General features: G+C 36.7%; 1 protein-coding gene and 1 long non-coding RNA gene across 5 annotated transcripts in view; one reads left to right on the top strand and one right to left on the bottom strand.

Annotated features, from left to right (window-relative positions):
- The window catches only part of LOC128080479 (uncharacterized), a 62,788-nt gene that overhangs the window by 7,561 nt on the left and 28,251 nt on the right, over nt 1-26,976 (bottom strand). The window lies entirely within an intron of this gene.
- SH3TC1 (SH3 domain and tetratricopeptide repeats 1) lies at nt 530-26,976 on the top strand. 4 transcript variants are annotated; one of them, XM_052682727.1, is made up of 18 exons: nt 530-658; nt 4,948-5,217; nt 6,110-6,184; nt 7,568-7,695; nt 10,218-10,323; nt 11,291-11,434; nt 12,131-12,308; nt 12,829-12,902; nt 13,805-14,000; nt 14,397-14,521; nt 16,544-16,585; nt 17,927-18,127; nt 20,285-20,465; nt 22,278-22,428; nt 24,536-24,658; nt 24,931-25,081; nt 25,985-26,181; nt 26,392-26,976. In XM_052682727.1, the coding sequence occupies exons 2-18, from the start codon at nt 4,992-4,994 to the stop codon at nt 26,620-26,622; spliced, it is 2,529 nt and encodes an 842-aa protein (XP_052538687.1). In that variant the 5' UTR covers nt 530-658; nt 4,948-4,991; the 3' UTR covers nt 26,623-26,976. The 4 variants fall into 4 exon arrangements, with proteins under 4 accessions (XP_052538687.1, XP_052538684.1, XP_052538685.1 ...); XM_052682724.1 differs by having other exon boundaries at nt 17,927-19,618; XM_052682725.1 differs by lacking the exon at nt 16,544-16,585 and having other exon boundaries at nt 17,927-19,618.

Genomic DNA, 26,976 nt, shown 5'->3' with positions numbered 1-26,976 from the left:
GTAGAAACTAAGTTACCTTCATCTCAGTCTGGAGGGCAAAAATCCAACAAATTTGGAGTATAGTGGATTCTTTTTCCTTCCCTTGCCTTTGTGGCAGGGGGATCACTGACAAAGTCTTGTGATAGAGATCACTGTCAGGTATTCTTCACAAGGCTTTTTCAAGGTGGGATAATGACAAAAAATCAAAGTCTGTGGTCAAAAGCAAATGAGAAACAAAACCTCGTGCTGCACTTGAAGGTCTATTTGTTGCTATCTGAACAATGCTTGCTTAGCACAATGGCTTGGATATGTCCCATGAAACCTTTTAGTAGCTAATGCAAAATGCCAAAATGACTTATTGCTTTGAAAAGCAGTCATAAATGACTGAGCCTTCCAGCACATTTGATACATTTTTGCTTTGCATGATGAACTTTAGTAGCTCAATTTCCTGCTCTTGAAAGTTTTTTTGTTGTTGTCTTAGCCCCCCAAACAAGTTTTTCAGTTAACCGTATCAGTTAATAGACAACTTTTTGTACTTACCACATCCCAGCTGGGCTGTGCAATCAACAGGAAAGATAAGAAGGTCAAACAGGAAGAGCTCTGCTGGAGTCAGCGCTGCGCAGAGCTGAGGAATGCACGGAGCTGCCTGCTGTTTACAGGCAAATTGGACGTGGAAAAGGTAGGAGAACTCCCGTGTTCTGTCTACATGTATGTCTTGCTGTCATATAGGTACTGTGGTCTAGTATTTGATCGTAGATTTACCATCACTGTGTCAGAATTTCAGCCACTTAAGGGGGATAATCTTGATAGCTTGATCCTCTCTTTTACCAATAATGAAATCACTGAAAAACATATGTATGTGATCTCTCACGGCTATGAGAATCTGCTGGGGGCTCCTGTGCTGTTTTGGGCAGTACTTTAGGAGCTGGGCTTCTGTTCTGTGATATAAGTGTTCCTCCTGCTTGAGCTGCCACAGGCCAAACTGTCCTATCTAGTACTCAGAGTAAAGTGCTGAGATGCACAGATGTCTTCTATAGTTTTCTAAAAATAATTTTATTTTTCATTTGAATTATCCAAAAACTTGTGTATTTTTAGTCAGCAATATTAGTTCTGAGTCTACGGTATCAAAACTCAGATTTTGGATATACTGAGCATTCATATCTGAAGTGTGGGTGGAAAGCATGTCTCAGAACTACTGGAGTATGAAGAAAATGAATCATGAGAGGGTTAAAACTCCTGAGGGAATCTGTTTTCAGACTTGAAGCTTGCTGGGACTTGTTTATAGACTAAACATGAGCAGTGATACTGTTTGCAACATAGTTCAGTTATCAATTCTTAGTAAACTGAAGTTACTTCGGTGATAAAGAAGTCTGTCTTCCAGTTTTGGACGGCACTCAGATTAAGTCCGTGTGACTTTATCACAGATTTGCTTTACTTTTCTGTGTAACAGTGAAGGAAGAAAGCTTGCTGTTTTAAGTGTTGCTTATACAGCCCATAGTATGAGTTCTGTTTTTAATTCATGCCTATGACTGAATTTCAAGCAGATCAAGGCTTACTCCAAGGATGAAGTTCATAAAGGTGTTAGTTGTAAGATATTTTTAGCCTAATAGAGAAGTCATGAGGTAAGATTGGGTTAGGAGAAACAGAAGAAGGAATAGTAAAATAATACTTGTGTATCAGATTGAAAAATGACTTAGACCATATTACTACTACAAGTCTGAGGCATTGTGTGAATATGCACAGAGCATACAGGAGACAAAGCAGAGCAACGAGATCAAGGATGTAAATACAGTTGAATGTGCTTCATTTGAGGATAATAAGATTTCACTAGCAGGCTCATTTGGCCTGCAGTGCCAGAGGAATGCAGCACAGTATGAGATAAGTTGGGGCTACTGGTGCTCTGTTGCATCAGATGCAGAAGAGGCCGGAGACTTTTAATGTAGAACAATTGCCTGTGATCAGCTGGAGCTCAGGTGAGCTGGGGAGGGGCAGGCAATAGCAGTTGCTCCTTTGCCTTAAAGATGCACAAGAGGAACAGTGATGGCAGTGCTGTACTGTCCATGAGGTTCCCAGTGTGCCTGAGTTGTCCTCTTGGGATAAACTGATTCAACTTTACATTGACTTCTGGATTCTTTAGCTATTTCTCACTTCTACAGCACTCCCATATATCAGCAAATAGTCCCTGATTCTCAACTCTGTAAAACTAAAACGATTATGATTAGTACTAGTAACCTGAAGTTAGGTGTGAGAAAATTTGTCTTGAGCCTCTGAAAGGGCAGGTGATCAATGAAAAGGAAATACTGCATTGTATGTGGATTTTTGGGAAAAATTTCCAATATCACCTAATTCATATACTCATTACCTTTCTCATACTTAGAAAGACATCTTTAAAGACACAAACAGAAGATTTTCAGCAGATGTTATTAGTTTTTCTTCAACTTGCTTCAGTTAGAAGATAACTGCAGTGGTAAATAGTGTTCCTGTCATCCACAATTCCTATTATAACAGCAAAAATGAAGGAAAAGCCCTCAACTTTCACAATCAGGGAAACGGAAATGGTCATGATATGCTATTTTGAAAATAGATACAGGCATTTGAAGAAAAGGAAGTAGCAACAGAGGAAGAGAGCATGATAATACAAATCTTCTATTTAACTTCCAGTAGGGAAAAGAAGAACTGTGTTTGAGAACAGCTGAAGGCAGGACTTTCCAGCTGCTGTGCTTGGTGAGAGGCGGAGGGGAAGGCAGAATGTCCTTGGGAGCCTCATAAGCCCAGCCTGTGTGTGCACCTTTTGAACAGAGGTTGATTTGAAAAAATGGAAAGTTCATTAGCTTTCTTTGGCCAACATCCTTCATAAATATTAATTTCTCAGTTGAGCCTCAAAGAGCAGCAGATGATCATTTTCTCTAAATTGTAAATAGAATATTTTGTCAGTGCATTCAAGTATGGATAGTTGGAACTAGTTATAAAGGACAAACTAACTATTCAAGGTACCAGAAAAAAAACTTTAATCAATTTCTTGTATGGGAAAAGAAACTGTTGAGCAGAGTATAGATGTCAAATATTTTTGAGATCATAATTTTCATTCTGTGTATTTTGGAAAAGACACAAGAAAACACTGCTCAGAGCTCATCATTTGGCTTTTCTTTCTTCTATTTTTTTTTTTTTTTCCTCCTGTTGGCCTAGATTCTAAGATGCTATAACTTCTTAAGCAGATCATATCCATCTTGATTCATTCAAAATTCCACTTGTTCTTACCTTTGCAGCATTGTCTTCTATAAACAGGATTCTGAATTAACCTATGTTACCCTTACCACCAGACAGTCTCTCAGGCTGTCTCTCAGAAGACAGAAGTTACTGTAGAACAGAGTCAAAGCTGTGCAAACACAATCCATGCCTTGTCCTGCATTTCAACCTGGCTTGGCATACAGCTGGAGGCTGATTCCATTGGTCATATGGGCCAATCAATTTTTTTAGATTTAGAGACTTAAGTCATGGTACTTGTTAGGGACAGAAGTGTTGGAAGATCTTTGTTTGAAAGAGAAAGCTAGAGCAACAAGCTTTAAGATATCTCATTATATCACTGAAAGAGAAGGGAGAAATTTCCAGACTGGTTTGGGAATAGATCATAAAAGGATGTGAGAGCACACAGCTTACTGGTCTGTGTTCTGAAAAAGCAGCTTTCCATCATCAACTTAATTTTTAACCAATTTCTGCTGGAAAACAAATAGTGGAAATTTCACAAAGATTACAAGCTCAGTATATTTATTATAACAGCAGCTTGTTAACAAGTATGGCTAGAATAAGCACAGAGCAATTTGGGTTTGAGTTGAAGTGACAGAACTAACAAAATCAAAAAGGTACAGGACGGTCTACTGAGAAAATGAACCTCAATGTCAGTGGGTGACACTGTCTTCAAAAGTCAAAGCCCTTGCAGTTGCACTCAATGATGCCTAGTTACACTTTTCTGAAACTAAAGTAGCTAGTACCCAAGAACTGTGACCTGCAGAATGTTTCAAGTCTGCACCTTGTAAAGGGAGCATGGAAGCCTGCAACTTGTGCTCCACATTCATTTCTATTCCTTTTTCTTAGTGTTCATGCCAGTAACAGTGTTGCTGCCAGGCAGCCTTGGGCTGCAGTGGATCAGTGCTGATTTACTGCAAGGAAAAATTCAAATGCTTGTATACCAGACTTCCTACACTGAATTCCTCCAGAGGATTCATTATTTAACTGGCTTCAGTCTGCTTGTTTCAGTCAAGCATGCAGTGTCCATTCTTGTCACCTTTAGAAAATAATGCTTTTCCCCTGCATTACCTTTGTTAATGTGAATGATGCTCCCCTTGGAGGCTTTGCCTTAAAGCTGGCCAAGAATAAATAATTATCATAGGGCGCAAGTACACCTCAGAACTTGCATTGTTGCTGTTATGCGAACCTACTTCCAAGGTGTTAGCAAGGTAAAATATCTTGCCCTGATTAAAATGAAGGTATAACAATGATGATATGACATGTATAAACACTTCAGATTGCCTACAATTGAAACTTGGATATCTATTAAAAGCTGTTTCCTAACAGCTGGCTTTGGGAAGCACTCTTTTCTTTTTCTCATTGTATTGTATCTTCAGATTCTAGCAGCAGCAGAAGAGCTTTTCAGCCAGCTGCTGTTTCCAAGCACTTCTTTCCTTCCTTGTCATCTTGAATAGCTGATTTCAGATCAAATGTCCCTTGCAACAAAGCAAAAATGCGCTACTGCTGTCATATTAATTACATTTTCTGATTTATATTCCTTCCTTTATTCTGTTTTTTCTCTTTTGTTACTTAATAGGATGAGTTATCAATCCTGGTGGGCTGTGAAATAACAATATATATTATAATGAAAAATAACTCCCACAGGAGATGGAAAGCTCTTGAATATGTGCATGTATAGTGAGATTGTTTTTAATGCATGTAATGATTTTTTTCCCTCCTCAGATTGCTGATAATGTTTATTGGATCACTGTAAGGAATTGCAAATAATGTCGAGTTCGGCAGCTGGAGGCAGTGTGTCTGTGCTCAGCTCTAAAGCCACCATGGAGGTGGGGATCCCTGCTCCTAGTCTAGAGGGAAAGCAAGACAGCAACCTTGAGAGTAAAGAAACAGAGCAGGGAAGGTGTGTGCCTGGCTGGATATGCGAGGCAACCAGTGCTAAAGTGAGTGCTACCAGGGGCGGAGACAAGACAGACGCACTGCAAGAACAAATGGGTAAAACCTCCTTCTTACCCTGTCTGGTTACTCTGCTCTTGACTTTTCTTTGTATTTAAATTGATGGATTTTTATTTATTTTTTAAACATTTCTTGCTCTGAGCAAGCAGAAAGCTGTCATGTTTTTTTCTGCTGAGTATCTACAGATGTGAAATGCAACAAAACAAATTGCTGTATTTCTCCCATGCTGAAAAAGGTGGTGTATTAAATGATCTACATTGAAACTCAATTTGGGCAGACAGTATACAGAAATAGTTCAATAACTAGCCTTAAATTTGATTATCTATGGCTTTTTTTCTAAAGCAAAAAAATGCTGTGCATATGTATTCTTAGTTTTTTGTCTTTGTCCACGTAACATCAACAAATGCTCTGAAAAGGAATATATTTTTGCACCCAACTATATTAGAAGCATTTTTTTTTAAAGCAGAGCAGAAGAAAAATTTTTAGGATATATATACCAATTTCTTTATAAGCAATACTTTTGTCTATTCATAGCACTGAAGTTTAAGTGGAGGTCACCACTTAGTATAGATGTAAATGAAGAGAAAAATGATGTCTGAATCTTGTTCTTTCACAAACTGGATGTCAGTTTTTCTTTCCATCAATTCTCTGTTATCTTGAAACTTCACATTAAAACGATAAAATCAAGATTTAATTATTTGGTATGAGAAAAATGATCGTAGTATCGTAGAATAGCTCAGGTTGGAAAATATCCTCAAGTCCAACCTCAACCTGATCTTCAGATACTTTTCATATCTTTAGGGAACTATATAGCAGGAAGTGGGGAAAAAAAAATTGTGCTAGTACTTTTCCAGTGTGTCAAATGACAGTGTGATTTGTTTTATGTGGATTTTGAAAATGCACTTAACTGTTCATTTATTTATCATAATAGATTATCCACAAAATGAAAAATGCATGAATGTCAGTTCCAGAACCCTACTTGGTCAAGCTGAGAATTTTCCAACTGGTAAGAAATCTTCCTTTATGTCTTACAAGGCTTTCTCATTGCTTTTCTTGAAACAACTAAATAAACAGTGCTTGCAATTGTCTTTCCTCCAGCTTTGACATTTCATTGGCATCGATGAAGTAATGGAACTTTCATATAAAATTTGTTGAGAATTTCTCATAAAAAGAGAAAAGTAATTCAGTAACAGCTCTGCCATCCTCAAAGTAAAGATGATCTTTCCTATGTTCAGATGGAACTCCTTGTGTTCTAATTTGTCTGTTCCTTCTTCACCTGTTGCTGGATGCTACTGGAAAAAAAGCCTGGCCCCATTCTCTGGACTCATGCACTAATACATATTTATAAGCATTGATAAGATCCTCTCTCAGTCTTCTGCAGGCTTAACAGTCCCAGATCTCTTAGCCATTCCCCACATGGGAGATATTCCAGGCCCCTCATCATCTTTTTTGCCTTCCACTGAACTGTTTGTAGGAGATCCATGTCTGTCTTGAACTGGGCAACCCAGAACTAGAAGCAATATTCTAAATGTGGCCTCACCAGGGCAGAGCAGAGGGAGAGGATCTCAATCCTGAAGCTCTGGCCACATTCTTTTTATTCCTCCCCAGGATACCATTGGCCTTCTTGGTGGCAAAGGCACAATGCTGGCTCGTGGCCAACCTGTTATCCACCAGAACACCCAGCTTTTCTGCAGAGCTCTTTTTCATCAAGTCAGACCCTAACCTGTACTAATTCACTTAGTTTTTCCTTTATCTTGGTTTGTACTGCTCAACAAGCTTAGCTGAGAAACAGCTTTTTCCCATGCTTGGTTTATCTTCTGAAGTAGTAGGGGTGATCTGACACATCACATTAAATTAATGAAGTTAAAATTAGCATTAAGAATTGTTGTAATATACAGTGACCTTTTTTTCCCCCTGTGATTCTAGTATATAGTATGTTTGCCTCAAGTTAAAAAATATGCACAGGAAATTTGGAAATCTAGGCGTGTTCTTGATGTCCACAGAGCTGCCTGTTTTTGATAAATTAACAATCTGCTTGACTTTTTTTTTTTTTTCCTCTTCTCTCTTCTCCATCCCCAAGTTTGACAGTTGTTTTACAAGTTTCCTACAGGCTTGCAGATCCTTTGTGTAGTTGATTCTAATACATAAGTATACTATAATATGAAACTGAGAAAAATCTTATGCTTTGTGCTAGATCATTATTTCTACCGGATAATAAAAATGAAGAAAAAAAAGTCAGCCCATACAGCAGCTCAATTTTCTGTGTGTTTGCTTCTGAAGTTATAAAAACGTTTCTTAACATAGACTACTCGATTTTGGAGGGATTTTCTGGTTGTACAAATCTGATTCTTCATGACCAAACTTTAGCACTTTGGATATTCTTCTCCAGATATCTCCTTGAAGCTAACGATGGTGAGACGCAAGAATGGATGTCCTGATCCCAGACTCCAGAGGCAGCTCAGAGGACAGCTCCGTCTTCTGGAAAATGACAGCAGGGAAGTCACAGCAGTTTTCAGTGTAAGTGAATTGTTTTGGAATTGGCAGGTATTTTCATTCAGAGAACACAGCTCTGTGCTGCTGAACTCATCTGTTTGATGCTTGGGTTCAGTTTCCATCTCATTGATGTATGCTTGAATCTGAATGATCAGAATTTCCTTTTGCTTCCCCAGATCATCATTAGAAATATCAAAACATTGAAAGAGGTGGTAGCATTGAATTTATGCAAAATAAGCCCAGCTAAATAAGATATTTAAAGGTTTTAACCAATTTTATTTTCTTTGAGTTGCATCACAGGAAACTGTTTTTGTCTGCTTTATTTATCTGCCCACATACTGGCTCTTCACTTCAGTTTCCAGTTGCATACAGTCATTTGGTGCGTAATTTACCTGGAAAGAACACAGCTAAGCCCAAGAGGAAGTCTGAAGGAGAATAGTATAAATATTGGGCTTCCTAACGCTAGAAAGCTATAGGTTGAAACTGCACAGAAGAGGGTTAGCCACTCTTTTATTACTGTCTTTGATTTCCTTTTATATAGAAGCCCTGTTGTGTAAAACCAATGAGGTTTGCTAGAAATACTGTTTAAAGTCTCCTTTTTCCTCCCAATGGAAATAGTAGGTTGATACAATTTGACCTTTGCTGTTCTTTTTCCCTCTCCTAGACTCCATCCCTAGGAAGCCCACCACTGAGATCTTAATTAATTATGACTTTATGACTATCTTAGATGCATTTGTTTCTACATGATTTTCCATGAACCCTCTGTCACCAGCCTGCTGATTTTGTGGCTGTGAAAACAGTCTGTACTCCTGCTGCTCTGCTCCTGCTTTTGTTTAGGAGGAGATGGAGGAAAGGAGAGGGGTAGGAAGGGGAAGGAAAGAGCATACACATAGACTAGAGTTGTGGCCATATTAGAAATAGACTTGGGAAAAGGACTTTCAAGGAAGCAAGATTTATAATGATGTTTCCTTAGGATGTTGTTTTGATATTCAGCAGTGCGTGAAGCCCTTGAGGCAGAGATATTTTAGTATGTGTTGGCAATTTATTAATAGATTTCAGGCTCTTGTTAATATTTAATCTGGTGAAGTACTCACAAGATCAAAGCAGTGATGAGACATGCCTTTCAGAAGAGGCTTGAGGTGGACATTTATTTTCAAAAAGGAGTTACTATTTACATCCATTCATGTTGTCTGAATTACAAATATACAGATTAATCAGAATTAATTTGGAGATCTTTAAAATATTTAACTAATAAAGAGTGGATCAAGCTCTGTTTGTGGTTTGTTTGTTGTTTCTTTTTTTTTTTTTTTGTAGATAACGAAGTGTTTGATAGAACTTTTTGTAGATTCCAAATTGGTTTCTATTTTTTTTTTTTTTTTAAATTCACTTTTTTTTTTTTTAAGTGAATGCACTTCAATTTTGTGATAAGCCTCAATCAAAGATACAGCAGTGGAAAATGATACAGTAAAACGACACCAGTCAGCTGTGCGTCTGAATTCTGAGGTGCTGCTTCAGATACTTGAGTCAAATTTGGACAGTTCTATTTTTCTGAAAGATAACATCCAATTTCATCAGAGAGGCCCATTTTTTAAGCAGCTAATGTGCAGTTAGTTTGTATATTAACAGTCTTTGTCTAGAACGTATGTTCAAATATACAATTCTTGCACTTATTTGAATGTTGATATTGTTCTCACCTCATAAAATTCAACATTATAACAATCATCATCACTCATCTTAGTTAAATTCACAACTTAATGTCTCCCTCTTACAAAACTCTTACAAATGAGGAGGAAAGGATGTTAATGCGTATTTTTAAAAGTAGCATTCAAATGCATTTCATTAGTCTTAACACGTGGAAAGAGTGAACTAGGGAATGACTGTCCCTTGTCTATGGTATCACAGGACCAATGCTACACGTAGCAAGTTCAAAGACATAACAAATATAACAAAAGATGTGTGTGTTTTAATATGCATTAACTCTGCGGCGTTCTGCAGAAGGATGATGCAGATCTAAAATATTTAGGCTATGAAGCCTAAAAGTTAAGCTCAGATGACTTAGATGTTTTTAAATGTCAATAATAACAGCAACAACAACAAAGAAACCCTTCTGCTATTTACTGTTATTGCCCGTACTTTTGGCAAAAGCAATCCCTAAGCTGCAAATTGCTCTGGGCTAGGAGGGTATTCTTGGAAAGTAACACTGGATGCTTGCCTGGCTTTCATGCTCCATATAGAGAATATTGGCCACTGCACAGAAGCAGATCTGAACCAGAGAGGCTTTTAGTCTCAGTCAGTCCTACTTTCTCTCTAAATTAACCCCACTGGAATTGTTGGTATAACTGTTAAGAATAAATCAAATTCAAATTTGGTTGGCTGTATGTTGTATGTATGTGTGGAAGAACAGGTATCTTACATAGGCAAAATCCTGGATGACTTTTTTTAAACCTTCTTAATACATTCTATGTAAATGTGTTAACTAGTGAGAAATTGTGCTCAACTCCGGTAAAACTATAATTAAAATGTTGCTTTTTGATATTTTTCTTTAGGAGCTCTCTGCTAGATTGCTCTCTATTCACAGTGATCAAGATCTAATAGTGGTAACATTTAAAACTTTTGAAGAAATATGGAAGTTTCGAACTTACTACTCATTGGGTAAAGCTATTTCCCCATACCAATGTGCTTTTTTATTCCTCTATACAGAATTTCTGTTTGACTGGGAACCTGCTGAAGAGTACTTTAAAATTCTTTGAAATATTAACTCTTAATATTGGTAAATAATGTGCTTGAACTTGGTACTGGTGCTAAGGCAGAGACATCCCCCACCTCAGAGAGACCCTGCCTTTGTCCCAGTGCCAGGTAACAAATGTCATCTTCTGAACTTCAGAACAGCACTTCAGTGACTGCTCATCCTTCCTATTCATTGTAACTTTAGACTCAAACTATTAGCTAATGTTTCAAATCCTTTAAATAATTTACCAACTACCACATGCTAATTATTACAACCATCCCATATTTTCTTGTAACTGTGATATAATTTTGAAAGCCTTGAGTCCTAATATAAGGAGATCTGGTTTCCAAGATCAAGCACTGTTGTGATTTATTTAACTCAACATCATCTCTGTCCTGAAGAAACTTCAGGAATCTGATACTGAGGCACAGTAGCTGCTTAAATTGGCACAGCTGATTTGGGCAACAGGTTTATGAGGGATTATATTTTGAAATTATTTTCGGTTACCTGTTCATACAAGATGCTAAGCACCTGTTGTTCAAAGCTTGCTAGTGATTACCTCTGTTTAATCCTAAATCTTTCAAATATGGCTGAACTATGGGGAACTCCTATAAGGATATGGTCTGTTACTTCAGCAATAGTAGGCACAAAGAATTTCTGTACTGTTCAGATGTAATGTGTGACAGCTAAGCACCCAAAGTAGCTGTAATGCATGAAACTCAAAGAATGAAATTATGCCATTATGTAGTAACAAGAGTTATGTATTATGGGTTAAGAAAAAGTAATGTCATATGGATGCATATCCCAGTCTCAGTCTTTCTGAAAGTTGTTTTCTTGTATAATATAGCAATATTGCAAGGAAAACAAAGTCTTAAGTTTTTTTCCCCCTAGGTTTTGTAAATCACTGCATGGAAAACTTATTCCTAGATCAATCTTTCTGGCTATATTCTCAAGAGGAGGAAGAAACAGGCATTGAAGTCTGTATAAATGAAAAATCATTAAATTTAATGTACAGAAGTCTGCTAGTACAAGAAGGTAAGGAGGACTCTTTGTGCAAAGGTTAATTTGAGAGAAGCATCTTTCTTTAAAATCCTACAAGCAAATCTTGACACTCACTTTATTACTGAAGTTGAAATTTAAATCTTTTTAACGTATGTAATAGAAACATAGAGAGAAAGGAACAAACACAGAAGGAATTCAGTAGAATCGAAGGAGGATTAATGAAAATCATGTACAACTGGTCCATGAATTGGATGCCCAAAGGGTTAGATAGGGATGTGCATTTCAATTTACTTAATATTATGCTAGACCCTGTAGACATGAAAGAGATTACAGATAGTTGCCAGGCTCATATGCTTTTCCTAAACAGCTCTGATCACAGATCTGATGCTACTGTGAGGCAGAATGCTGGGGTAGATAGGTTGTCAATCAATGTAATAGAAACAGTTCTTGTATCCTTTAGAGAATATAAATGCATAGATCCAGGTAATCTGCTGTAAAATATTGCAAAAAGAAGGTGGTAGAGGATTCTGTGCATCATAGGATGTTATTGTACCTAAACAGAAACTAGACAGAAATGCATGAAAATCTCTCAAACAACTGGAAAGAAAATACCTGTGAAATCTCAGATTTTCCATCTTTAATTGAATGCTGTGCTTGAAGCAAGTTGTAAAGCTTGTATGACAGAAAAACATTACATAAATGGCATCTGCTACTCTGCTTTCTTTTTAGGGGCATTTTTTGTTCTATGTCCTGACAATATGGTAAGAAAAATAATGGCTACAGACTGCAAAATAAACACTTGCTTTGAGGCTGGGACTCTTACTGCTGGTGTAGCAGATGGATCTGTGGATGGTGACATGACTATGCTGTCTAATGTTTCTCTGGAGCCTTTGATCCCTTTTCATCAGTAGGTACCTGACTCAACTATTTTATATATATATATATGTATGTATGTATATATGTTATATATATATATAACTTATAACACATATAACATATATATATATATATGTTTCATATGCATGCCCCTACTCTGAGACAGAGGTGTCTCTAATGGCAGCTTGTTCTGGAACATCCCTTTTCCATTAACAAGGAGAACAAATGCTCTATTTTCTTCCATGCTAAGTAACTGAAATTAGTTTCAGATGCCTGTTGTGCAGCATTTAAAGAAGGTGGTTTCCATTCTATTAGGTTGGATACAGCCTTTTTTTTTCCTTGCAAGTAAAAAAAACTACACCTTTGAAGTACTATCACTCTAAGTTCTTATTACTCAAAATATAGCTGTATATGAAGTTTACAGTGTTGAAATTGAAAGATAATGCTTGGGAGAGGTGAATCTTGTTGTTTTTAAATGGACTTAAAATATCACTGCTGCTGTTGCAACTTCTAGTTAAACATTTCATACACACTACACTTTCTACTTTCAGGTGGTTTCTTAAAGTATATTCTGATCCCATTGATGTTGCATACAAAACTGAATCTAAATCCATCAGACAACTTGGTAAGATGTTCCAATAAAACATCAGCATTTCAGCATTTTAGAAAGTTAACTTACTCTATGCTTTCATTAGGCCACCCTCTCAAGTGTTCAGTATCTTTTTTTGTTGTATTAGGATGGGAAAACAGTTTTCAAATTGCACTGTAGTCAAATTAGTGAGGGCATAAATCTCTGCCTATGACAAAGGAGTTTTACAAAATATATGGTTAGACACATCTAATTTGAGTTTAATCTCTGAAGGCTTCTCTCTTTTTTTTTTTTTTTTTTTTTTTTTTTTTGTCCTAAATATTGTGTAAAGCAGACATGCAAAGTAGAAAAGAGCAATTTGCCTCTGTAGATTTGAAAATAAACTTTAAAATAAGAATATTCACTGATGTAATTTTTGTGCCCTTTTCACATGTACTGCTTCATCTAATACTGCCAGAGAAATAAAACTCATGCAAAAAAAACTCATGGGTTCAGGTTAGAGAGTAAATATGGGTTATTTTCTGCCATATATGTCCGTCTCAATACTGCATGGACTGGTATATAACTGCATTTTATCTAATACTGATTTTATAAGTTAGTTCAAATGCTAGTGCTTCCCTCAAGAAAAGGGACTTAAAGAAATTCCTACTGTCATTCATGATGGAATAGGTTATCATTTTGATAAGATTTTAGACCTTGCCATCTAATGGCTGGAAAATAGCCATTGTGAGCTTTATATTGTGCTATTCACAATTTTAAATGCTCAAACAAAATTTATCATCTTCAGACACTTCAAATCAAGCAAGATGTACAACTGTGAGATTCCAGGAAGGTCTTGTGCTAAACGCATTTCTCTGTTAAGTTGCTATTCTATTAAATGCATTGCTAAATTACTGTATCTACTGCAAATGTTATTTGTCTATCTCTTTATTACACAGCAACAGGATCCTGTCTAGCTGTGATGAATTATGATAGTGCTGTGCCTGAAGAGATTAGTTTCCAGGAAGGGGACAAAATTGAGATCCTTGGCTATTTAATTGAATGCATGGAATGGTTTGTTGGAAGACATTTGTTTACTGGCCACGTAGGCTTTGTAAAGACAAGTCATGTTAAGCTGGATTTACCTGGAAATAAGTAAGTGACATAACTCAGAAAACAAAAGAGGCTTAGTGAATGATTAACAAATGTACAATTAGAAGAGTGGCATGGTTAGGATGGTTTTTACAGGTTTATAGTTGAAAAGATTATTGTGGTGGAAAGAGACAATCAAAAATGAAATGTTCACCCATGTCCTCGTTTCACAGTAGAAAACTCCAACAGGAGGAATCTCTAGAAAGAGATCCTTCCCCAGTGGCAGTCAGCCCTTAAATGGGGTCTAGGAGACCCCATCTGCATGATTGCCATTACCAATACTGAGCAGAACAGAACCTGCAAATCATGCATTAAATATCTCCAGCAAAATCAAACTTCAGTGCCACAGTGAGTTACTCAAACCAAATCTGTTCTCTGATTTGCTCCTTTCTTTGTTAGAGCAGACCTGGATTTTCTTGAAGCAGAAGAGTTATCTTTCTTTCCAAAAGAAAAAAATGTTGAAGAAGTGATACATTTGTTGAAACAAACCTCTATAACAGATGTTTGTTCTGTGTATAGAATAGGTAAGTGTGAGTTTTGCTCATTTTCACTATACTAGTTATATGTGAATTTCCTCCATCCATACTATAAGTAACTTTTTCTCTTTTAATGAAGTTCCAGCCATTTAGCTACTCTGAAATATGTTGGCATTCTGTTTGATCACAGAGATGGCATTCAAACAATCTTTGCTACTTTCCTGTTGACGGATGACTTCCCTGCAGAGCATTTACAATCCTCTTTTGTCCATTTTCAAGTGAATCAAACAGCAGGGCTTCCAAATGTTGCTGTTGAACTGATCTTCAAGCATTCAAACGTCAGAGTGGTGCATTAGACAAGACAGCACATTCAGCTAAATATTGTCTGCTTCATGTTTTTCTTAAGAAAGGTGGCATGATTATTGACAGCTAATGCAAACATACACCTCTTCATGTTTTATTTAACTATCAAACACATATCAAAAGAAATAACATTTTTAGCTGCACCATCTCTCTAACCACTCATGCTTCACATAATGTAGTTGAGACAACTAAGACTTCCTCTTTACGGACTTAATGTAGGGCAATCTAACAGTCCTGTCTCCCTGAGCTGACCACGAGCAGCACTTTCTTACTCTGCCACAGTTTGGTCTGTGGTCATGTGTACATTTGCCGAATATCTTACAGGTTTATCTTCATTAGTGCCATCTGAAGAGCCCATAGGCCCCAACATGAAAGGAGCCAGTGCTAAAGGTTTGACTCATGCACTAGCTGGATTTTGCGTGTCTGTGTGCATGCAGACAATAACCACATGCCACACCTCAGCTGCAGAGCACAATTCATGTCAGTGTGCAAAATAACTCTATTTCTTACCTTCCTCTTTCAAAAGAAAAACCTGGAAGAAAAACTTTAGATCTCTACTAGGTACTAAAACTGTCTTCTGAGCTTAATAGAGATTTGCTACATCTCATCTCTTTCCTAATCCTTAAAACTGCCATCTTTACCACTTTTTTTCTTTTAAACTGTTCAGTTGGTCAGCATAACTTGATTTACTGAAAGCAAGAATGACCTGAGTAAATATCTCTATCAGTTAATGCGACATATTTATTTACAAGCCCTTCCTCAACTCGACATTCAGAGCATTAAGATACAATTACTATTGTAAATATCTGTGACATTTGGGCAGAAATCTCAGGAAAGCATTTAGAGAAAAGAGATGCAGAAGTAAATAGTCAACGAGAGGTGAGTGAAAATCTAGTAAAATGGTTTTCTAACAGCTTAAATAGACCTAGTTCTGTGAGCCTATGTGATTGTATAGACACCCTTCATGAACTTAGTATCACTTACATTGCATCCAGTGTATGCACGACACTGGATATAATCTCATAATGAAGTATGGAAACTGGAATATTTTGAGAAATATTTTCCACATAAAATAGTAATTCAGAAATGTTCTACAGGTGTGATATGCTAAACACTTAAATCTAGGTCTATAGAACTATAAACAAAATTGGAAGATGAAATAACAGACATACTTAGGCACATTTAATCTAAATGTTGGAATGGTCATAAAGGCCTGTAATTGTTACCTATACAAATTACCAAAAACATGTTTTTTCCTTCTGAGTGCTGATAAAAATATCAGCAATATTTAAGTATTTTTGTACCTGATTTTGGAGATGGAAGGAATGACTGTATCTACATTGCCCCTTTGTAAATAGGCAGTATATGCATTCAGGTTTAGTGAAACAGTGATGCATCCTACACTTAGAACCATTTGACTTGAAGATTTAAATCTAATGCTGTATGCAGAAATCTCCCCAACGTGCTCTGCAATGTTAGTTGTGTGGCAATGATAAGCATGCAGAAAGCAGTAAATTTTATGTAGGGGAGGGCAAATCCTGTAGTATGTTATCCTTGGGTCAGATGTGGGAAATTCATCTTTTTTAAATTTACAGGACACATCCAATTTTTCCACCACAAGGAACTGAGAAGTCTTATTTTAGGATATTTAAGGCTGAAAAAGAACCAAGAATCCATAACTTGCACGGCTTTTTTTCTTTCTTACAGACCAATTAGAAGAACAAGAATTTCAGAAAACGTGTGAATGTGGTAATAAATATGCATACCAATTCAATGTAGAATTAATGTTATTTCTAATTTTTGCTATCTTTGCCAGCTTTTCTCTTTCTAATGTCTTTCCACATTCTTTCTTTTTCTCTCATTGCTTCTCTATCTTTTCACTAGGTTTCACTGTAAGATGTTTTGGGCTTTTAGAAATATTAGATGCCTTTCTATCCAATTGACCTTGTCCTCCAGTTGTCAATTGTACAACTTGTTTTTACTGTTATGACCACCCTACACATTATTGTTTATGAGACACCTAGGAAGTGTATAGTTTAAATTCCAGCAGATCTTCAGTTTGCTAGAAAACACCCCATAAGTATGTTCCCCAAAGGAGATACTTTCAGAATGCAGAATTATTTCTAACTGGCATTTAGCTGCTAAGCTATTACTATCATTGCTTTATTCTAAATGCCAATTTTTGTATTTGATTCTGCTGAACAGTTCCAGAAACTGTTCTAAGGAAAGCTCTCTAAATCTGTACCTTCAATAAGTTACTGTTGGTGTTCAGCTGTTAGCTTCACACTATGATCACAACCTGATAACAATGGGGAAACTGAAAAATGTATTTTTTTTTTATTTGGACAATAACAGCAATAATACTACAGTAGAATTTAGATCAATTACCACATTGTAATTGCATGCAGAAAACCTGTACCAGCAAAGCAGCACCTGCTTCAGACTTCAACAGTACAATTGGCTCAATTTTTATCATCCCTGGCTAATCTGTCTTAGTTTCCTAGAAAAATTTAAGCATAATTTATTCATGTGCTCACACTTAAGGTTCCTTGAGACCTTAAATCCTTTCTACATTCATGCCCAGACCTTGAGTCATTTATACAGCCTCCAGTTCAGACCTTGGACATTTCCAGACTCTGGTGATCCTCCTGCTTATCACCTGGTCTGAATAGCAATTCTCTGACAGCTTTCTCTCTCATAAATACACAGAGAAAACAGAAGATATGGGCCAAAAGTGTATATTTTAAGTATACGCTCAAACACAAAGTAGTTTGTATCGGTTTAATAAAATAGAAGAGATTTTAGTGATGGGGCATATTGATAAGCAGCCTGTTTACATGTGGCAGGTTCCTTTTATCCCCATTCCTCCATTTCCCATACTTGTTCCATCATACCATACTTGTTCTGCCATACTTGTTGACACATCTTGATTTCTTTTTCTCTAGCTTTCATTTGTCTCCCTAACATACTGCTTTCCTAACAGCTAGTGTTTTCATAATGTCTTCTACTGATAGATAGTCCTTGGTCCAAGACCTTTGTGTGTGTATATACACATTAAATAGTGACCTGTAATTTATTTTTGAATTTCAGAAATTCTATGTCCATATTCTAACATGGTGACCACCAGCAAGAAGAATGGCAAGATAGAAGAATTTGTGGAGAAGTTCAAGAAATTACAGGTCACGCAGGCAGAAGGGCCAGCTACAGAAGGAAAGGATTGTGCCAGCTCTTCACATAAGGAAATCTTTCCTTCACCCGAAGGACCTTGCTTCTACATATATCAAGACAATGGTCAAGAATCTGATGTCTTTCAGTCATTGTTGCTCTTCTTAAATAGCAAAGAGTATGAGAGTGATTTCAAAAACCTGTATGATTTCTCTTATCCATTCATTAATAGTATGTTTTATGGTTTTTCAGAGGAAGATGAACTACTCAGTTTTTTTAGCTTAGCAAGGGAATTAGCAAAGAAAGCAGGTATGTCATGGGCACTAGCAAGGCTCTGCTTTCTCTTAGGCAGGCTGAGTGTAAAAAAAGTGAAGTTTTCCCAAGCTCGGGTTTATTTTGAGGAAGCTCTTGGAGCAGTAGCTGGAGGATTTAGCGATTTGTACTTTATAATTGCTCTTTACACAAATCTAACAGTCATCTACTTGACACAGAAGAACAAAGAAAAATGTTCTCATGTTTTTGACAAGGCTACATCTCTTCTCATGGGAATTCCCAACCACATTTGCAGTGCTGACCTGGAGTCAGATATTCTAAAGCATGCTCTGAAGAGGACGATTTTAAGCCAGAACAAACATGCAGAGGCTAGGGCATGCTTTTTACTGGCAAAACACTACACTGCACGCAAACAACATGAAGAGGCACTTCCCTTCTTAGAAAGGCTGCAACTGTTGTCTAATGACTTGGGTTTACAGAACAACTTATCTAAAAACTGTTATTTCAAACTAGCAGAGTCCTACGATGAGAAGTGTTTGCCGCACATTGTGTTAAGCTGCATAAAAGTCTCCTCTTCCCAGAACTCAAGTACTCTAATGGATTCCCTGAAAAGGATTGATTTGGTCATCAGAAATGCTCCCAAACTCTATGGCTTGAGAAAACTCAGACAAATACTTCCTTCCCAAATTGCACCTTACCTCACACAAGCACTTTCCTCTGCATTTACAAATGAGCATCAAGGACTATGCAGCACCATCTATCTTAGTTTAGCAAAACTGTACAGCCACCACAAACAGTATGAAAAAGCCATCGTTTACATGATGAAAGCCCTGGACTCTGATACTTCTGCTAAGCCAGAGGAAACTATTAACTACTTGGTTTCACTTGCTTGGTTATATGTTCTTTACAGGCAGTATGATGTGGCAGCAACCATTTTAAATGCTGTTGTGGACTCCTCGTGGAGCAATCCTCAACAGCTAGGTGTTGCTTATAACATGCTTGCTATTGCTTTGAAAAGAACAAACAACACCAAGAAAGCTGCTGAAAGCTGCTACAAAGCTCTGCGTCTTTCTGAAGAAGCCAATATGACTCATAACCAAGCTATCTCCCTGGCTAATTTTGGAGTACTCTGTCTACATGCAGCAGCCAGTAAGCTGGCAGAGCATTATTATATCAAAGCTGTGAAGCTATTTGCCAAACTTCCAAGTGCGGACTGTGGTCAAGAGTTTATTCAAACTCTCCTTCAATTGGGACGTTATTATGTTAGTAGAACTCAAAGAGAAAAAGGAAGGTTTTATTATGAATGGGCATTTTTAATTGCAATGGAGATAAGTCATCTGGAAAGTAAGTGCTGGGGCTTTTGGGAGCAGTGTTTGTTATAAGGGTGTATTACATTTTTTTCCTTAAATGATGTTTTATTTTCTGTTGTTTGACAGCTATCAAAGTGATTGGAACGTTTGTTCCATTCTATAATGGGGAAGACATAAATGCATGTTTATTTGCTCTTTTGCTGCTTCTTAGGTTTGCCAGAAATCATGAGACGGAGAAAATGTACGTGTTAAGAAACAACTAAATCATTTTAAAAAAGAAAGAAATAAATCCAGGCACTTCTATGTTCAGTAATACTGATTAAAGCTATATCATTTGGTAGTAGAAAAAGAACTACACTCAAGTTAAATATATGAAAATAAGGGTAATCTGAATTAATTTTGCATAAAATAGTTCTATTTAGAAGAACTATGCTATATTCATTTTTGCTACTGTGATTTAGGTACCCTAAATATTAATGATGAATTATTTATTTTATTCTGGAGATAATGTTACTTCTAGCTTTTGTTAATTTTGATGAGGTTGAGGAAGTTGCTGGTGGAATCTTTTTGTCATTGCTTCTATTTTTATTCATTGACTGTGCTAAAATTGTGAAACAATAGGAATGAATTATTTTAAAGGTAACTTGACTTTCATTTTAAAATAGAGATTCATAGTACTGTTGTGTGTCTGTTCCTCTAGGTCAACTTCAAGCAATTAAACTGCTGTGTCAGTTCTACAGTACAGTTGTTCCCAGTGAGGCTCAGTGTGTCATCTACAATGAGTATCAACTATCTTTAGCTAGAAAAATGTCCAATAAAGTTCTGGAGGGACAAATTTTGGAAACCATTAGTCAGCTCTATTTGTCTTTAGGAACAGAAAGGTAAGATATGCTGAATAACTTTGTTTTTATCCTGATTTGAACTTTTATATCACAGCAAAGGATCTCAATCTTTGCAGTAGTAGTATATGACAAATATTTTTCACTTTGTTTTGCCAACATACTTCACTATAATGGAAGGCTCCTATGGTAGTGGAGAATTCTGGTCTGCTTTTTAATTTATTATTTTTTTAAAGTAACTATTATCTCTTAAAGGAACCAAGATATTAAGCAGAGATTATAGCACTACTTTAAAAGAGAAATTATTTTTAAAATGTAAGAAGATGACTGAAAAAGTTTATCTGCTATGCAGCTTCAGATGACTGTAACATATCTAAGGTTACTGCTGGTGGATAACTCATTTGTGTTCACATGACAATTTTTCTATGGAAAACCGAATAGCATATTCCGTGTCAGACATTAAGTTGTCTCTATGGGGGTTTTTCTCTTTGAGGAAAAAATTTTCAGAATTTCTGTAAACAGAAAGACTATTTACAGAACTACACAGCATCAGTCTACAGAAATTTCTACCCTGCTCTTGTTTATACTAATTTTTTCCTTATCATTACAGAAAAAACAGATTGCAGGGGTCTACAGTAACTAAGAGGTGCTGTAGAAATGCAGCAGTTTCTTTAAAAAAAAAAAAAAAAGATTTTTTTAAGATTGTGTCTTTTCTTGCTATATCACACAAAATCATTTATCATTTTCTATTTCAAATAGAAAATTTTCAGGTATATTCAGGTATACCTAATTATAGGTAGGGAAAATAATTATCACTTGTGGAGAGACAGAGTAGATGCTAATTTTAGCCTTAAGTAGTTGAAGTTGAAACCTTTAATTTTTCAAATTGATATTCAAATTATTCTGCTTTATTGACCGCTGTTGAATTATATAGTTGGTCAAAAAGAAATAAATAAATACTTCAGAAAGACTGAATACAAAGGAGTCAGTCAAGATTTCAAATTAGCTGAAATGTGTAGAACGTTTAAAATAGGTGGAAAAAATTACTGCCTTGTGTGCAACTAGTGCATGGAATTTACACATGCTAGGACTCTGGTTCCCAAAGACCACTGGTTCTGAGAACACTACTGAATAATAGCAGGCATTCAGTATGACATTAGATAGAGCCTGACTTGTTCCATCTGCTGTTCTGAGTTATGGATTACTATATGCTTCCATCTGCTTGAAAGCAACTTTGCTTTTTATGGTACATTTTAAAATGCTTGTCTTGTTTGTGGAGGAAAATGCATTGGGTCAAGGCAGTGGGAGTCTATCACAAGATGGATAGGGAAGGATTTAGTAAATAAATCTGGAGCTTAGCCAATCTGGCAGGTCTTTCCAACAAGAACTGTGAGCACTTCTAAGAATGCTATGACCTTACAACTAAAGAAAAGTGTACTCACCAATGGTCTTGTAATTTGGGCGCTTCACTACGCATCTCACCTCAAAATTTTGTGCAAGTGTGGATTAGTCTGAACCTTGCTCAAGCCATAGCCTAGGTGATACTTAGAAAATATGTATTTCAGACATTATTTCTTTCTGAGTCTTATAAGAAAAAGCAGAAACTATACAAGAGTTTAAGATGAGGATTTTTCCCCCCCCTATTACCTGATAACGATCTAGGAGAAAATAGACCAAACAAAAGAAAGAAGCATTGAGGTGCTAATTGCTAACAGAATAGTTGAGAAATTGTGGTTGTGCACTGAATGGAGGAAATATTCCTTTAGATGAACATAAAGCTTTTCTAATTATGAAGACAAACCTTCCTGATTCTGAAGAGTCACCCTGTGATGAATAGTTTTTCCCCTATTCCAGGGCTTACAGATCAGCTCTTGAATATACCAAAAGAAGCCTTGGAATATTTATAGATCTCCAGAAAAAAGAGAGAGAGGCATATGCTTGGCTACGGGCAGGAAAAATATATTATATTCTGAGGCAGAATGAGCTTGTGGATCTCTATATTCAGGTATGTTATCAACACAGTTATGCACATGTCGTTGACATGCTGCAGGTATCATTGTAAGACAGTGTGTAATTTTAACACTCCCAGAGATTTTACCAACTGACCTTCTGAACACAACACCATCATTTATGTACTAAGCTTAACACCTGAAAGTCTGAGTGTTATCCTGTGGTGTTCCATTTTAATCTGTTGCTTGACTCCATGAAGATTCTGAGTGGTGAACTTTACGGCCTGTTTCAATGCAAATTTTGTGTTCTGTGCAATTCTTCATTTTATTACATCCTTGTCTACCAGGTCTGCAACAGCACAGCAAGCATATCATACATGCTTACTGTATGCTAATAGGTACAGATACTAATCATTGCAATGTGCAGACTAGTGGGCCACATCCCCAGGAAAACTGCTGCTACTTCTGTTGCTATTAGCAGGCTGTAAGATGGCCTGAAGTGGTGATCTGGCCCTTGTGACTGCTGATACAGAATCATCCAGTGTCTATCAGAGCCACACTGCAGCGTACATGTGAGCCTTACAATTGTCTATATTGCTTCCAGCCAATCGTGTAGGTATTTGGTAAATTACTTCCTGCTTTTGTAAAGGGGTTAAAAATACTTGTCTGCTGTAAGGGAGAGTGCTGCCTTGTAGAACAGGGCGTGCGTAGAATTTGACCTTAATGAGATCTGAGTGTTGGCTGTTTGAGTGCTTGATGTTTGAGTGGTAACAAAAACATGATCATAAAATAAAAATAAACGGAGACCCACTGTTTAGATGTACAGCTTCCAAAAATACAGTACAACAGTTCTTAGGGTGCCTGAAGCCAAAATAATCTGAAAAGGATCACTGTCATTGAGCTGAAGTAAGGAGCTGGACTTACATTAATATAACACAATTCAAAAACCAGAAATCACAAAGCCAATGCAAGACTCATCATGCTTTGTGTGTAAGTCCCCTTTCCCATCAATATAATCAATATCAGTACTGGAGTGTCCTGGCAACACTCATTTGCTTTGGAGCAGATGCACACATGCTTCCTCTCCCAAAATCCTTCATGCTGATGAAGTATATACTTAGTTTAGAACAGCAGGATAATGGAGCTGTGTTTATTTAAAAAAATACATAAATATATATAAACTATTCAATTAGCTATATCTAACTTGTAATGATAATTAATAATAATAATGATAATAATAATGGTAATAATGATAATGCATCCAGTTCTGGGCTCCCCAGTACAAAAAAGACAGGGATCTCTTGGAAAGAGTCCAGCGGAGGGCCACAAAGATGGTGAAGGGCCTGGAGCATCTCTCCTATGAATATAGGCTGAGTGAACTGTGAACTGAGGGTCTGTTCAGCCTGGGGAAAAGAAGACTGAGAGGGGATCTGATCCAGGTCTATAAATATCTAAGGTGTGGGGGGCAGAATGGTGAGGCCACACTCTTTTCAGTGGTGAGTGGAGACAGGACAAGGGGAAACGGCTGGAAAATGCAGCATAGGAAGTTCTGCACAAATGTGCGCAAGAACTTCTTTACAGTGAGGTGACAGAGCACTGGAACAGGCTGCCCAGGGAGGTGGTGGAGTCTCCTTCTCTGGAGATGTTCAAGACCTGCCTGGATGCCGACCTGTGCGACCTGGTGTAGGGAACCTGCTTTGGCAGGGGGGTTGGACTCGATGATCTCTGGAGGTCCCTTCCAACCCCTACAATTCTGTAATTCTGTGATTCTGTGAATTTATTCCTATGAGAATCTTGATCTCAAATTTAATATTTTGCAATTATTGACAGCACTACTGGTGCTCTCGTGTAGTTTTTGTTTTGTTTGTTTTTGTGTGTATCCTGACCAAGCCAGCAGAAGACTATTGCCAGAGAAAGGGAGACCATACCCATGTACATGCCCTGATTCCTATAGTACCTTTTCAACATCGAGCTCCTTAAAAAGAGGGTGTACCAAAAAAGACAAAACATGGTGTCAACAAGTATAGCTTTTCCTACATCTTAACAAGAAGAGAGTCTTTAACTCTTTAAGATCATTTTTTTCAATTGCTCATATTTATATACACTCATTTATTTTAAACAAAGAAGTAACCAAAACTTTACTTTACCTAATTCAATTTTCAGGTTGCTCAAGATGCTGCTCTATGCACAGGAGATCCAAACTTAACAATGGAATTGTTTGAAGCTGCTGGAGACATATTTTTTAATGGTAAATGGGAAAAGGAGAAAGCAGTGCCTTTCTACAGGGTTTGTGCATTTTTTTTTTCCTCCACTGATTGTTACATGCTTTTCCCCTTTGTAACAGGTGTTCTGGAAATCCTGAACCTCTTAACAAACTTACTGAGACTTATCTTATGCCCTGGTGTTTGTGATTTCTTCAAACCCTTCTTTTGGGTTTAAGATGTAGAATATTCAAAAAGTAAAACAAAAGCAAAAGTTGCTTGATGTTCCATCAGTGGAAGTTTGTCAGTGCACATTTTGTGGTTCTGCAATACCTAAGCTGCTCTTATGCATTTCAGGACAGGGCTCTTCCCCTTGCTGTTGAGACTGGCAACAAAAACACTGAACTCAGATTATGCAATAAACTGGTGGAGTTGCTGGTGAATCTAAAGGTTTACGAGGAAAGTATGGAATATGCAAAAACATCTCTTATGCTCAGTGTAAATTTAGGTAAGACCAATTTCAGTTACATCTGGATATTACAGTTATCTTCGATTTAAGGCAGGATTCTAAAAATGTTTTCGTCTAGAAATTCTGTCAGAGTTACTGCCAGGATTTCATAATAATGCTATCATTGATATTTTTGCCTCTTTTCGAAAATGAACAACTTATTGCTGCCCCTTCAAACTCTAATATCATACAGAAAATCTTTGGTACAGCACAGAATTAAGTCTGGGATTCCAAGTCCAAATTTAATATGCTTTCTGACAATCAAGTTGTACTACTCATGAATGGTGTGCCAAGAGGCTTTCAAGTGTCAATGTGCTCTTTTCAGATTTGCTAGTAACCTTGCTAGCAAGCATACCTTGGAAAAAGTAATTAAAAACAACATGGCTTGTTTCCAAAGCAATATTCTTTGAAGTTTTGAGAACTGTTCAACTGATTAAGAATGGTCTAATTCCTCTGTGACTGCACAGATGTGTCATTTTGATCAGTCTGATCATTGGTTTTTGTGACATAATTTCTGATAAAAAGTTTTTACTGAAAAGGACAAGGGAGTTTCTAATCCTATTATCTTCTACATTTTCAAGATAATCTACTTATATTTCTGTAAACATGCACAGTATGTATGTATCTATACATGAAAGGTATACCTGTATATAGTTATTTTTTAAGAAAATCCCAGTGTTGGTGAAATGCAGCAGTTTGAAATACAGAAATTTTGTGGGATTTCTATTTAAAAGAAAGGATAGCTTTAGGGCATGCATCTATCGGAATCAATTAGTTATATTCAATAAAATACCATGTAGATATAAAACAAAGCAAAACAAAAAAACCCTATAGACATTTCTTGGTTTGAGATAATTTGACTTCCTTGCCTCCTTGTTTTTATCCTAATTCTTGTCTCATTAGGAAATCAGCTAAATGAACGAATAGCTTACCATCGGCTGGCTGCCATCCATCATCATTTGGGTCACTGTGAACTAGCTGAACACTTTTATTTAAAGGCTTTGTCCCTCTGTTCCTCTCCTCTGGAGTTTGAGGAGGAAACTCTGTACTACGTCAAGGTGTACTTGAATTTAGGAGACATTATATTCTATGATCTTAAGGTAAAAAACACTAAAAACTGCTGTGGAAAATGATTAAAAAAGCAATGTTTTTCATATCATTTTACTCAATCATTTTTATGCATTTAGAATCTAAATAATAACTTACTGAAGTTCAGTTACTATATTTTTCTGGTGCATTAAAACTGAGCTTGGGAGTCCTCTTACACAGCTGTACTACAGGGAGTGCTATCTTTCTTTCTTTTACTTCAGGATCCCTTTGATGCTGCAGGCTATTATCAATTGGCTCTCGCTGCTGCCATGGACTTGGGCAATAAGAAAGCTCAACTGAAGATTTACACAAGACTTGCAATAATCTACCACAACTTCCTTGTGGATCGGGAAATGTCTCTCTTCTTCTATCAAAAGGCAAGAACCTTTGCAACAGAGCTGAACGTTAGAAGAATAAATCTAGCTCCTGATCAGTGTTATAAGAGTTTATAAGCATCTTTGAAAACTGTAATCTTAGTACAGAAGTAACTGCAGAAACCCTGCACTCGCTGGCGCATGCAGAATGCATTGTTTCATACAGCACATGCTGTGAGTGAGATCTTAGCATCCCAGGGGAAATTATCTGTTTTTGTGATAGTGGACTGCATTTCATTGTCTCTAAGATATACAGTCTTGTTATATGAGATTAAACTAAAAAAAAAAAGAAAGAAAAAGAAAAAAGAAAAAAAAGCCTTTATTCTTTTTCACTGTTAGTAAAGAAAAACCTTTGTCTAGTTACATATTGGAAAATGATAAATACGTATCTGAATGAAAAGTATTTAATAAAGCATTGTAGAGAAACATTCA

This window comes from Tympanuchus pallidicinctus, unplaced genomic scaffold (genome assembly GCF_026119805.1).
Source record: "Tympanuchus pallidicinctus isolate F22 unplaced genomic scaffold, pur_lepc_1.0 scaffold2, whole genome shotgun sequence".
Classification (NCBI taxonomy): domain Eukaryota; kingdom Metazoa; phylum Chordata; class Aves; order Galliformes; family Phasianidae; genus Tympanuchus; species Tympanuchus pallidicinctus.
This window is presented reverse-complemented; position numbering and strand designations above follow the sequence as displayed.

Bases quoted from the DNA above. Each gene is read 5' to 3' on its own strand.
- SH3TC1 (XM_052682724.1), top strand. From the start codon at position 4,992: ATGTCGAGTTCGGCAGCTGGAGGCAGTGTGTCTGTGCTCAGCTCTAAA. The intron at 7,696-10,217 runs GTAAGTGAATTG...ATTTTTCTTTAG, and splicing joins AAGTCACAGCAGTTTTCAGT to GAGCTCTCTGCTAGATTGCT. The intron at 25,082-25,984 runs GTAAGACCAATT...TTGTCTCATTAG, and splicing joins TATGCTCAGTGTAAATTTAG to GAAATCAGCTAAATGAACGA.